This window comes from Lepisma saccharinum, chromosome 17, assembly GCF_977018435.1.
Source record: "Lepisma saccharinum chromosome 17, izLepSacc3.1, whole genome shotgun sequence".
Taxonomy (NCBI): domain Eukaryota; kingdom Metazoa; phylum Arthropoda; class Insecta; order Zygentoma; family Lepismatidae; genus Lepisma; species Lepisma saccharinum.
Window position 1 is genome coordinate 14,472,955 of NC_139245.1, and position 14,947 is coordinate 14,487,901.

At 37.9% G+C, this 14,947-nt stretch overlaps 1 protein-coding gene across 10 annotated transcripts in view; it reads left to right on the plus strand.

Annotated features, from left to right (window-relative positions):
• Pabp2 (poly(A) binding protein nuclear 1) overlaps nucleotides 1-14,947 on the plus strand; it is a 57,650-nt gene that overhangs the window by 19,049 nt on the left and 23,654 nt on the right. For 7 of the 10 annotated variants that reach the window (XM_083138969.1, XM_083138973.1, XM_083138974.1 and 4 more), the window contains 3 exons: nucleotides 46-113; nucleotides 4,438-4,632; nucleotides 10,417-10,538. In XM_083138969.1, the coding sequence (XP_082995095.1) occupies nucleotides 46-113; nucleotides 4,438-4,632; nucleotides 10,417-10,538 (385 nt within the window). Of the gene's footprint in view, nucleotides 1-45; nucleotides 114-4,437; nucleotides 4,633-10,416; nucleotides 10,563-14,947 lie in introns of all 10 variants that reach the window. The other 3 variants (XM_083138975.1, XM_083138976.1, XM_083138978.1) reach the window with 1 other exon arrangement.

Genomic DNA, 14,947 nt, shown 5'->3' on the forward strand with positions numbered 1-14,947 from the left:
GATCTTGTTCTTTGAAGTACAAATCTTTTTTTCTTCTGCTTGTAGCTAGTCCTTTAAGTATGTCCTTGGAAGAAAAAATGGAAGTGGATGCTAGGTCCATATATGTAGGTAATGTAAGTATCAGATTTTCTCTCCTTGCAGGTTACCATGGAATGTTAATTGTAAAAATATTGCATTATTAATTATCAAAGTAGTTACGTTATGTTTATATTATATAGAAATTTATGAACAAATATTTTCTTTTACTAGTCATTATGCAATTCAAATCAAAATAATCAACAGAATTGATCTAAAGTGTAAATCACCAACCCTGAGACCTTCTGTAAACAAACCGTCTCACCGATTTGATGTATCACTCTGCGTCAGCTGATTCATGACTGCAATCATCTGCTGTTACACTCATAGTTCGCCGCACCTATTCATTTTATATAAGAGCCTCTGAATGTGACAAGCCACTCTCAAAACATCAGACGAATATGCAGTCGCATACATTGTTACTTTCCCGGTCATTCTCTTGTTCATAACCCTTAAAACTGCAGACACTGACACCACTGCACTGGGATACCAACTTAACCACTTATTTTACTGGTTTCTCAGGATGCCACTGACAGAACGTTAAATAAATATTGAGTAGAATCTGTTTCTCACCCCCTTTTCAAAGGCTGTCCTTGCTCGGAGAACACTGAGACCTTCCCGCACGCATAGAACTCGCCATGTTATTTTTCTAGGGACAAGTCAGCATAGGCGCCGACTCCATGGGGCTTAGGGGGGCTCGAGCCCCCCCAATGTTAATGATGTGGGGGCAGAGCCCCCCAAATAATTTCGCTTAAGAGGATCTAATGTATTATTTTTCTTGTAAAGTTCTATGAATTGTGCCACATGAACTTAACTTTAAATACACATTTGAAATGTTCTAGACCATCAACTTTGGGGGGGCTGAGACAGCTAAACCATCAACTTTGGGGTGCTATGATCGGAGACAGCAAAACACATGACTTATTACTATATACTAAGTATATAATTATTATTTACTATTATACATATATTAATCAATGACATAATGAATTTATCCAACGACTTGTTAAAGACTGTTTGGGAATCCCCTAAAAGAATGCAAATATTTAATGGTATTATTTATGTGAATGAGAAGGCTGGCCATACTGGACTCCGACCACATTGCCCTCGTCGGTGGACGTTGAGAGCCTCCAGTTTGCAACAGATCTTAAGGAACTATGAAAACCTTCTCAATTTTCTTGAGAAATTTTCTGAAGAAATTCTACTGACGCAGCATCAAAATGTGCTGGATACCTGGAGACAATGCTTCACTTCAAGACATTTTTCTTCCTCTCCCTCTACTGCCATGTGATGGGTCCAATAGAAGAGGTAAACTGTAAGATTCCGTCTCCACGCATTGGTGCTACAGAAGTGGAATCAAAACTAAAATACTTGACTGACATCTTTCAAGAAAAGCGAATGTGTTTTGTGCAGTTCTGACTGAAATTCACAAAGGGCAAACAGAGCCTAGTTGATGAGCCAGAATTGCCCCGGCAACGTCACGTCCCTAAGAGACTTGAAAATCCTGATGCTGACAAACATCACAAGTTCTACACTCCAAAATAGTATTATAAATCAATATACACTGACGTGTGTGACACAGCAAAATCATGTGTTAAACAAGGACATGAATCTACAGGACTACAAAAAATAACAGCCGTAGATAAAGAATGCATCTCAACTGTGAACAGTTGCACAACAAACTTTCAGCAAACGCGAGAATTCTTTCGCCAAGATTTGGATGCCGATAGGCTCTCCTTATAGCAAACGCGGTATACACATGTCCATGCTTGGCGATATCGCCAAACAGAAGAAAGTGGTTCTAACTACCAAGTGTGACATAAGGAAGTTTCTTTTGGAAGACAGCACCCTCCAGGAGCTTCTGCCTGAAGTTGCTAAATTCATATTGGTCCTCCGCACTGTGCCAGTGACGACAGCCACAGCCGAAAGGTCATTCAGTCCTCTTCGCCGACTAAAGACATATTTGAGATCTACAATGGAGCTGAAGAGACTAAGCAGCTTAGCTGTACTCCACATACATCAAACTGTGCTTGATAATTTGGACCTGAGACAGCTCCTTAATGAGTTCATAAAAAAATAACCCACTCCGTAGAGCAACTTTTGCTTTATTTTTAAATCATGTTTATATGTTTTTGTTGTGTATGTCACTTTATATCGTAGTGTACATGCTATTTTTTTATAATTGCAAAATTAAATTTAAAAAGTTAAATATTGTAGCAAGAAGAAAAAAGTAAACTATTTTCCTGCGATTTGTGTTAGCATTTATGTAAATAATTAAATAAAACTGTTAAATATTGTAAATATTAGTTATTTTATGGGTACGTCAACACTAAGGTTATTTGCAACCCATCACATGTCTGTTGCGGACATTAAAACAGACCCATGCCCCCGCCGGGACTCGAACCCGAGACCTCAGGATCAAAGCGAGATGAGTCGACCACCCAACACGCTTGCATATCGAGGCTGGCATAAAACTGGTAGGTTGGTCTCTTAATGTAAATACATAATTTTCAATGAAAATGTTAATTGTTATCTAAGAAACAAATGAACAGACACAAAAGACATACAGAGTCTTAAACATTTTCTAAACGTTTTTCATGTTACATTTCATTTGCATGAGGAATATAATAGCTGCTTAAAAACTGCTATACGAAGATGTAATTTTTATTTTTAAAAAAGGGAGGGAGGGAGTCATTCATTCATTTATTTCAATGATCAGAGCCCCCCCAATAATTTTGACAAGTCGGCGCCCCTGCAAGTCAGGCAATATTAATAAGTGGCACTACTTCCTTGCTGTTCACATGATTATTTTTAGAAAATAACCAATGTTATAAAATAATATTATGTACACAAATCTCTAAGCTCGTTGATAGTTACAATGCATATTCCTACAAAATGTTCACACTTATCTTGCCTTCCCATGTCACCAAGTTATTTTACGAAGTGCACTATATTTGGCGGAACGAAAATAGTTATTAGGATGCTTGTCCAAGTTTCCAACCGCAATAAATTTACGAACTTTCTTTGTCTTGTTTTGATCATCATCATCAATATATTTATTGGACTTAGAGCATTGCATATGGCTGTTTATGCCCATTATATATTTTATTTACCTCAGATACAATTTGTGGCCGCGGTGGCTTAGTCGGTAACGCATCTGACTACCATGCTAAAGGTCCCAGGTTCGATCCCCAGCTGGTTCAAATCCGGGAACTTTTCTAATGTTGGAAGTGGCTCCAGTGCCCACCCAGCGTCGAATGACATGGGTACCTGGGAGAAACCCTGGGGGGTAAAGGCAGTCAGGGGCGTGATGCTGATCACATCACCCCCACACATGACCGGATCAAGAAAGTGTGGGGCATTACCCCCACACCCCTATACGCCTTCATGGCATGGTGCTAAGCACAGGGGAGCACTTCACTTTTAAGATAAAATTTCAAATACACTTTTATCTATATCAAACCTTAGAAATATACATTACCATATTACATCATTTTGTCTAAAAAAAAATGCAAGTAAAATATATTCAATTCGCATGCAAGAAAGAAGCCAAATTTATGCGAAATGATTACTGGTGCAAAGAGTTAACCATACAGATGAAGCAATAAGTACAAAAGAAAGAGCATTGGATTTAAAGTGAGACGTCATTTCCGACAGCGTATCCCATACTACAAGTTGGCCGTTGTTTTACATTACGTAATGATTCCTGTAACAATGCTGGATTTTCGTGTGGATTATTTTACTTCTATGAGTTTGCAATGCTTTCTGCATGCACGTGGTTTTGTTTACAGAAGGTCTCAGGGTTGGTGATTTGAACCTTAGTTACAGGCATCGTTACCCCTTATTATGAATTGGTTTAAGCTTCTTTACAGTTACAGGCATCGTTACCCCTTATTATGAATTGGTTTAAGCTTCTTTACAGTTTCCATGCTTTATACTTTCAAACTTCTATTCTAGTAATTTGAGCATATTAAAACTTTTGGATAGGCTACACTTGAGTTAAAATAATGCTTGCCCAATCCTTTCTCTATGAAAGTTGTAGTATCTGTTAGATGCCCTTACATTATAGATATAAATTCAGATATGAGGAGATAATGTAGTTTGGTAACAATTTTCTGTATTGTGACTGTTAAATTTTAATTACATCAGAGTTAGTCTAATTACCCTTGCACCTTTGAAATTGAGTTTGCATGACTATTTTCATGCTTGATTTTACATTAAACAGACTTCAAAAATTCTGATAGGTTCTAGTTGGTAAAACTATCCTTGAGTATAGCCTGCAGCATAACTGTAATGTAGGCATATTTACTCATAATTGTAGTTACATACATACATACATTAATTATAAATTAATTACTGTAGGTTGATTATGGTGCAACAGCAGAAGAACTGGAGCAACATTTTCATGGCTGTGGCTCAATAAACAGAGTAACAATTTTGTGTAACAAATTTGATGGTCATCCCAAAGGCTTTGCCTACATTGAATTTGCAGAAAGAGATTCTGTTCAGACTGCTATGGCTATGGACGAGTCTCTCTTTAGAGGTAGACAAATCAAGGTATGTATTGTATATTTGAAGTGAGGCTGTATTGTGTATCAATATCATAATTTAAGCCATGCGAAAATTTTTAAATATAAAGTGTTATTTACTTGTTTTTGGAATGTTTGTTGTAGCTGCACTTGTCTTCTTCAAGAATAAGTAAATTTTTAATTTTGAAAGCAAATCAGTTACATTGGCAACATGAAACAACATTTTATTGTTTGATGAGTATCTGATAGGGTTTCCTGTGATGCTCTCAATACAGAGGTTGGTTTGCTTCCACCTGGACGAGTTTGAAAGATGACACTGCAGTGCAGGTGCAATGCAGAGCTGTGCAACTTGACCACACATGCATCAGTGCTTATCATGCCTGCTAGCAGAATGGTCATGTTGTACGAAAGTGAATTGATTTGGGAAGGCTAAATTGTAGCATTTTCTGATGCAAAGTTTAGTTGTTCCAGCATAGTCAAACAGTGCCAGGAGCATGGATTTTGTGTGGAAAGATGTACTGTGGCAACAACATGCAGTGGGGCCAACCCTGAGTATACCTTTATGCATGGAATTTGCAAATTGACTGCTGAGATTCCTCGGACGCAGTGTGCTATGGTCAAACGGTTCCCTGTGTCCCAACCAACTATCACCCATACCAGTCACCAGAACTTGCAGTGTTCACATTCTGAAACCCTACCATATTGGGGAATGGAAAACTAACTGCAGGAAGCTGTATGAGAATCATGTGGTGTGAGATCAGTGGAATTTTATGGTCACCTTATACAAAGCTTGGATACTGATTATGAAAGGGTTCATGCAGTAACATATGGAAGCATCAATGGAAAAGTACTAAGCAATTTGGTACATTGGTGCACTGAAAGTCTTTCCGAAAGTTTCATGGTTGTGGCTGGAAATTATTGATTAAAGATGTGAAAATCAATGCTGTGCATTATGAGGAATGTGCGTTACCTAATGTTTGCAAGAAGGAAATATTGTATGGACAGGACACTAATAGGGACTAACGGGAACTACATCAAGACAAGGCATTCAGTCACACAGCCAAAGCATCACTAGCATTCAGCAAATGGATGGAACCTAAGACTGGGATTTGTCCAATGGACTGTGCATTTGGACTTCTGAAACGCCACCATTCTTCACGTAAGGCATGTACAGTGACCGGCCTATTGAGAGCTTGCCAACAGGAGTTGGATAGCATACCCATGGTACAACTGCAAAGATGTCTTCTCCAATGGAAACTGCTATGCCGAGCAATTGTTCAGAGTGCTGGGCTTCACATCAAACACAGCCGGTGGCGGAAGGCAGAACTGTCATAGGTGAGCGAACACTTCAAATTGTCCAGACGGAAGTGAACCAACCTCTGTACTCATTTGAGAGGCAGCTGTTCAGATAAACTAAACATAAAATACTCATGTTGCATGGTTGGATTTTGCATATGCAATACACTATATATAGAACAATTAAAAAGAAAAGGTTTGTGTGAATATGTATTATCAACATCTTAGAAGAACACATAATGACACAATCATGCAATGAAAAAAATTGATTTTTATTAACCATTAAACTCCAGCTTAGCTGGGACACCTGTGTCCCTTACAGATATGGTCTCTAATGCTGGCAGGCACCCAAGGAATGTAGTGTGATGTTGGAAATGATAATGTTCGGAGATACATGAAAAGATTCTCTCGGGCTATCAACCAAGTGATTTGTGGAAAGGACCGATAGAATCTTTTTTCATCATTCGTCGCCAGGAAAGCTTCAGGACTTACTTCGGAGATATATGTTTTGAGTGCCATGTGAGGCTTGATGTATATCATTAGCAATTAGTAAAGTTTAATTTCATGACACTATTTTGGGGGAGGGGGGATTTCCCATAAAAAAATTACAGCCTTTACATTAGAATTTTTTTTCCTCCGAACATGTCAGCAGCAAGTGCATAATTCTTGCCATGAGAATGAAACGCATATTAGGTAATATGCAGGTAATGTTTTGAACCCTCAATTTATGTGGGGGCCTTATAAAGTTCAAATTTCGTAAAGAAAATAGGATTTTTAAAATGTATGCTATTTGGTAAAGGAAATTTAGGGGTTTTGGATTATAGTCAAATATCTATTATAATTTGTAACTCCAGCATTCATAGTTTCCAAGATAAAAATGTTCAGGTACATACCGTATTTACGCGTGTATAATGCACACTTTTTACCCATATTTTTGCCCCTCAAAACTGGGGTGCGTATTATGCACGGAATAATTCGGACAACCAAAATGAAACCACACATTGTTTTGACTGTCACTGCGTATGACATGTATATATCTACAGATTGTCTTTCTTTAGCAATAATAATTTTAAAAAAGTAACTTTTAAAAGCAAAATGGGCATTTTCCATGAGTTTTTACTTAGTATTGGAAAGTTTAGTGACATCGAGAAAAGCAGCACTGTTCTGGCCGCATTCAAGCATGCACCTCCCATCACACGGGAGGTGTATCAAGCGGTATTTTTCGCGGGAGAAATAATTTCCACAAGAACTGTTTTCGCCTTAGAAACTGTCATGAACAGATGCGAGCGACTCCTAGTAACTGCATGTAACACGTATACAACAATATGGGTAAATAAAAATTATGTATGTGGGGTTTTGAATGTTTGCAGGAAATAATCGTAAACAATTGCGTGAAGCAATCACGAATATCTGCTAGCGACCCCCTGCCAAAATGTCCAGAAAAACCAAACGAAATATACATAGCATAGCGTAACCTAAAATAACATAACCTAATAATAAATATATGAAGGTAAAATAATTACGTCAACACTTACCAAATAGAAATAACTACAGTCAATTCTCGATACAACAACCTTTCACAGTTCCTGGAAAAAGGGTCGTTATTGGAATTTGCACCAATTTTCAGCTTAAACTGAGCTCAAACACAGATTCCTAGGAGATGGTAACACCATTTATCCTGGTAGTTATACAACCTGTTATGCACAGGATGCCTGTTGTGGGAACATGAAAACGTTTTCACAAAAAAGGATTTAAAATGTTATTTTCTTTTAATTGTGCACAGTCGTTGCTCTTCCACGAAATTCTTACAATTCTAGTTCATGAGAAACCCGTTTGCAGTGAGATCTACGGAAAGGAAAACAATCTCTCGGTTATTGTAAGCGAAACTCGAAGAATGTTCAACACCAGTCACACTGACGCCATCAAAATTCTGAAGATAATCTGGCAGAATTAATGTTGGAGCATTGTTTATTACAAGTATAATTGGTAAAATAAGATCTCTCGGGAGAGGTGACACAACCTTTCTAGGCACCAGACAAAAGAAAAATCGGGGCTGTACATTTCGTTCTGGTTCGGCTGTGTAAAACACATCGTACAAAATTCACGTTTTCTTGGCTTCAACCAACTTCATATTCATCCCCCTCCCCCATTCCAGGAGCAGTTCAAACTCTTCCTTGACTTGCATTGTAGTCCAGCCTGAAAAAGAAAACACACAACTTGCGATCTGTTTGCACCCAGTGCATATTCTAGGACACATTAAACAGTGTCACACTCGATAATTGTTCGGGTTTGGAATTGTATTTCACTTCAAACTGTATATGTAGTCCTGGTTAGCACATCAGCATAAAATGAACTCAAAACAAGTTATCAAAATGGGAAATGGTTATTTACTCGCACATTAATCGACAATTTAATGTTGGATTTAAAAGTATTCTCGATGTCAAATACCCGCTCCTCCAAACATTTTCCCCTTGAATAATGTTTCTTTAAATCGGACTCAAGTTTTAACTCTTTTTTTTCTTCTTCTTCTTCTTTGTGGAGATGGAATTTCTTTATCTTCACATCAAAACAGCTTTGCGAGATTCAAAACAAAGACTTGTTTCCTTCCTGCCTGAGTCATCACTGTTATCGGCAAGAGAAAGGTTTGCAGGTGCTAGACGACACAGTGGCGCCAGCTGCAGCGTTAAAACAAGGAGACCGGCCGGAAGTTCGAGCAACAGGTGGTCGAAGAGAAAATCCTCAGCATTTAAGATAACGCAACTGTCGAAGACAGAACTTTTATCAGCAGTGTGAAGAAGAAAGAAATGACCCTTGCTTTACGTTGTAACATGCAACAGACAATAATACAGGCAATATTTCCTATGCAGACAACAGCATTAAAAAAAAAAAATGGGACCTGAATTCTGCAATTATCACATTGCCGTGCACACCAGTTGCGGAGAATGAGCTGGGAAAGGGTCACTTTTCTTAAAAAAAATTGTATGAATTGTTAGTTTTCAAGAATGTATCCAGAACTGGTTGCCCAATTTTAGATGTCAAAGGAATAAAGAGAGGTCCACTTCCACCCTTGCCTGCAATCACCCATATGCACACACGAGCAAGAAAGTCCTGGCTGAAACAATAGGCACCCCCCCCCCCATCCCTGTTTGCTGACATTAAGGGAGGGAGAAGGCACTCAACCAAGGGAATTCTTTTTTGGCAAACATTACGACATCGGCACAGTTAGGAAAACGAATGAAGTGGGAAACGGGAGTTATGATGCACGTAAGATCGAAGTAAACTTTTGCAGAAACCTGGATGACAATGCATTAAGTGGGTTCACAATCTTTAGTTGGCCTACGTGTCTTAGATTATCTCTAACAGTTTTGCTTTTTTATGAAGTGGTACAGGGAACAAAGAACATGTTTTGAATGAAAGCAGTTACCGGAAGTTGTCTGCTACAAGGCCAAGAATTGCTCACTCACGGGAACCTGCTGATCTCTAGGTCAGAGCTGAACAGATGGGTGCGAGACTTCCAGGTGCCACGCGTCTGTAGTTTGGAGTGTTCCTGCAATCTTATCTTGCATTTCTCAAGGTGGTGTTTATCGATGAAAGAGATTGACCTGCCATACACATTGACGAAGACTGCAATTCCAGCAGTCATTTCGGACTGCCCCCCCCCCCCCCCCCCCACGTGCATTGTCAGTAGCTCTTGGGGCAAGGAGGCAAGTCAAGGTCAATTTAAAATAACATCCAAGCATATTCGATCTGCTCTTCTCGCGTATCCAGGAGCAATCGAAATCACAATGGGAAGACAAGCCTGGCACTTTGGGTAGCGGCTGTCTGGTTCAGGGTAACATTGGCCCGCTTGGGGGGAGGGGAGGGCAGAGGTCAAGTGCTATTGGATATCACTCAAGCGTGGTGTGGTGGTGTCTGTTTGTAGATCAGACCCACTTGCGAGCGGTAGAGCACTCATGAAGGGAATGAGAGCGAAAGAAACAAGTGAAAAAAGCTTATTTTTCGGGGCATTAAATAAGATATTTTTTTTTTTTTGTTGCTTTTCCCCATCACAAACGAGGGTGTGAATTATACACGCATGCACATTATACTCACGTAAATATGGTATATTAATTTTGGAGGTGAATGAACCATTCAGGCCCTGAATGAAGAGTTTCAATTTTTTAACATATGGGTATAGTGGAACCACTTGCAAAAGAGCCTGTGGAGATTTGAGACTCCTGTGCACCATATTCCTGAGAGGAGGGGAGGGGAAGGTGTGCGGATAATTTTGTCCAAAGGTTCTTTTCCTTGTGGCCCGCTCAACAGAATATCACTATATTTGAATTTTATATATGTATGAGTAGAAGTTTTATATCGGTCCATTCCCAAATAAAACACCGCTTTTATTTTATTTCTCTAATATACTTCTGCATCTATACATAGAGAACAGTAAATAAGTTATTTTTGCCAATATCTAAATGTTTGAAATTGAGAGAAGAGTGAAACTTACTTTTAGGTTTCAACTTTTTTTTTATAGGTTATGCCTAAAAGGACAAATCGCCCAGGATTAAGCAAGACGGACCGTCCTCCACGGGGAAGATTTCGTGCACGTGCTCGAGGCTCAGCTTATTTTGGTTATCGGCCAGTGAGAAGGCCCAGGTAAACTACCTCTGATGAACTCAGGTTATAGTCTTATTATTTATGTATTTTAGATTTCCAAGTGTAATCTCATTACAAAGAAGTTGAACATTGGTGATCGGGATATAATATTACTTACGTGAAATTTAAAAGATTTCGTAATTCCGCGTTGCACAATTTAATGGTTCAATCCTATTAATTTCGAAGATCCACTGTCTTCATTCACAAAAGGGTACGTATGACGGAATATTGAAAATAAAAAAGAAATATTTATAGTAAGCCTTCTCTCAATTCATGATGGTGGAAATTGATACTGGCACTCCTTTATTGCATCATCAGGACTAAAAGTAATTTTCAATTGACACCTTTTGTTTAAGATGCATAAATTATGCTGCCTTTATGGCCATGGAGCTCGCGGTTTTATCTCTGAAGGTTGTAGCGATATCCTTGCCAGGATGTGTTCCATTATTTTTGCACAGGGTGGCTCCTCACTGCGAATTCCGGGAATTATGCATGAATTATTGGATCCGGGAATTGTGCGTGAATTCTGTATAAATTTTTCTCTGTAGACGTGAAAAATTGCAACTTTTATTAATCAAAATACAATTTAATTAATACATATTTATAAATGCTCTGAGGTAGGTTTTTCACAGTTTAGCAACTATTTTGATCTAGGAATGAAAAGAAAGTTTCGTGGAAAATAGGACAGAGTTCTATCAATACGTTTATTTTGTTAGTGTCATTTGCAGAACAGTCTTGTCTGACAGACGGAAGATTATTACAAGATAACATATATTGAAGTTGATTAGTTAAAATTTAAGTAAAAAATTGTTATACAATTTAACAGTTTTTCATTGATTAGTACATCCCGTAACATTTGTGATTCGTTTTTGTAGATGTATTTCAAGTCTGAGTATGTGAAATGGCATAATTAACTATTTTTAATACCGTTTAATTGAATTGAATTAGAATTTTTTAATTCGTTGGAATCACACAGACCTTTTATATTGTTAATATATTTGCCTTTGTATGTGTGAGGGTGGTGAGAGGTGATGTTACGTAAGGTTGAAATAGAAAAAAACATCTGCTTTTAGCCTTGAATTTTTGGAAAGTTCATCTTGAAAACTGGGAATTATACTTGAATTTTATCATAGTCCTAGAGTGGCCACCCTGTTGCATCAAATTATCATCCATCCTCATTATGATAACATCCTCTTCAGTGAATGAATGCATTAAGTATTCAGATTTTTATTTTGCCACCTAAGGTTCAATCAAGTCTGGGTACGGGTGTTTGTGAGTGACCCTTCATCTATTTGTCATTCGGCCTACCCCGATGGCGCAGTGGTACCGTCGTCGCCTTGTAATCAAGGGGTCCCAGGTTCGATACCTGGTGGAGGCACATAGTGGTTCGGATTCCACTTTAAACTGTAGGTCCAGTCCCAATTAGCCTTACTGTGCATAAAGTAAACTTAAAACACCAAAACAAATCAACCTATTTGTCATTCATTTGCAATTAGCCAAAAATGGCAGAAAAGTATCATAAAATGATATGAAGGAGGTATTGAATAAATCAAAATGTATAATATTATAATTTGTACAAGAATTAGGGAGCATAATCGAGCCCAGTTTTTTTTTTTTTTTTTTTTTTTTTTTTTTTTTTTTTTTTTTTTTGTTAGGTAGACACAAGTTTAAGTATTATATTTCCATTGTATTGCAAAGGCCAAAGGCAGCTGATCACATCACCCCCACCTTCGGCCATGATCAAGAAAGTTTGGGGCCCTAACTCCACACCCCCTGTACACCTTCAAGGCGTAATGCAAAGCACAGGGGAGCACTTTACTTTTTTTTTGATTAAATACTGAAAGTCGAACTTGTTGCTAAGCAAAAATTCAGTTCTAACCATTAGCTTACACCAGGAGTTCCCATAGTGAACAAATTGTTGCTGCAGTGGCAGCATCGTCGGTGCCGTTACAAATGAAGATATCAGGTCGAGGCACATAATGGTTCCGGATCCCACTTTAAACTGTAGGTCCAGTCCAGATTAGCCTTTCTGTGCATAAAGTGGACTTAAAACAAAAACTCAGTCAAACTCAAATTGTGTTTCCATCCACAAAAATACTTCAAATTGCTGACTGAAATGGTATTTTTTACAAATATTGTATGCCTGAGATGCAGTTAAATATTTTTGTATTTCGGTTATTTCTTTCTCTCCAGTTCTACAATTCTTGAGAAAAGGAAATTTCATTGTACACCCCTGGTTTTTTTTACTGGATTCAAGGAACATTATTGTGAGCCATGGCGTATATATGAGACCTGCCTTACCTGTGACATTCACACATACAAATCAAAGAATCAAAAATTGTCTGTTGAAACTGTGCACTAATTACTGGTTAGTACAAAATTTAGTAAACTTCGTAAATGTTTCTGTATCTTAACCCTAACAACAAAATGTTGCATATCCCCTCCCCCCCCCAAAAAAAAAATGGGTAACGAGGTTGTCATGTGTGTGTAAAAGATGAGGAAGTTGATCTTGCGTTAGGTAATAAACAGACAATGATATCTACTTAAATATTCCATCTGTGAGGATGTAGATATATTAAAATTTTGTATTTGAAAATATGCTGGAATTATATAAATGAATTCTGCAGCAAAATACGAAGTGTGACACAAAAAAACCGGATTGATTGCATAAGTGAAAAAGAAAAAGTAGTTGGCAACAACAGTTTTGGTGACGTCATGCAACACCCCTAGTCTATCTGTGCTGCAACTTTGGACTCAAATGGTCTCGCCACTTGGGAGTATTGCGTCATTGAGTGAACACCTGCAACCGTGTTCTTCAAGAAAAAATGTCTAGTGTGAAAAGTGAACAAAGAATCAACATCAAATTCCTTGTGAAACTTAAGAAATTGGCAACAGAAACATTCCAAATGTTAAGTGAGGCTTTTGGAGATGATACTTTGTCTAGGACACGCGTGTTTGAATGGCATGAACGGTTTTCGGAGGGAAGGGACGGTGTGGATGACAATGAACGTACAGGGTGCCCATGAACTGCGATTACAGAACAAAACATTGTAAGAGTTCTTGAAGTGATACGAGGTGACCAAAGATTGAGTGTTCGTGCAGTGGCTGAGTTAGGAAGGATAGGGAAGCTGTTCGATGCATTTTAACAAAGGAATTGAACATGCGGAAGATTTGTGCAAAGGTTGTACCAAAAGTTCTGTCAGATGACCAAAAACTGTATTGTAAAGACTTGAGTGAGGACATGTTACAATGTCTTAGAAATGAGCCAAGTTTGTTGGAATCTGTTGTTACTTGCGATGAGACAGTTTTTTTTACCTATGACCATGAAAGTAAGTGTCACAAGGAATTTGATGTTGATTCTTTGTTCACTTTTCACACTAGACATTTTTCGGCAGGACACTGTTGCAGGTGTTCACTCAATGATGCAATACTCCCAACTGGCGGGACCAGGTGAGTCCAAACTTGTAGCACAGATAGACTAGGGGTGTTGCATGACCTCACCAAAACTGTTGTCGCCAACTCCTTTTTGTTTTCACTTATGTAATCAATCCGTTTTTTTTTTTTTTGTCACACCTCGTATATAGAGGAAAATTGAGTAAAAGAGATTCCTTAAAGAAAGGAAACTAATATTTTTTGAGAATTTTTTGTTGTAAATGTTGTTACCCATATTTTCAGGTCAGGTGAAAAGTAACGAAAAATATTTCCTTGTCTGCTGTAACTTGATGTTAGTATGGACACAACTTTGTTAGTTGTATCCATACTGTCAAACATGCATGTTCTGCATTTGAGTTATGTATTATAAGAAATGTCAGCTAGTATCAATCGAGGGAATCCCGAGCTGTTTGCTTGCATGGATTCCAGATGTGATAAGAGATGAAAGTTGTGAATAAGTTTATGGCATTTTTACTTTTTATTTTGTACAATCAGTGCAGTCTGTAAGCTATTTTATATTCCATAACAACACTGAAATTTATATTTCATATACTGAATTTGAACACGAGATGTAGCTTCTTTTGTACGTTACTTCTACACTACACTACACTAAACATTGATTCTGCATGAATTTTGTTCACAGGAATTAACAATTATAGTACAGAGGCTGCATTTTAAACAGCTGCAATGAAACGTTCATAAACATAGTACAGGAAAACCTCGTTAATACGAAGTTCAAGGGACCAAAAAATGTCAACTTCGTATTAAACGACTTCGAGTTATCCAAACTTTTCAAGATGGCGCCTGTTTTCAGGTGTAAAGTAGAGTATAAATTCCCCCCACAAAGGATGTTTTATACTTGGTGGTAGCTCAGAAAATAAGCTGCTTTATATGTACTATATAATAATATTGTACGTTTTAAAGAAAGTGTAAAAAATGTTACACAAAATGAGAACACGGAGCTTTACGCGGACTCA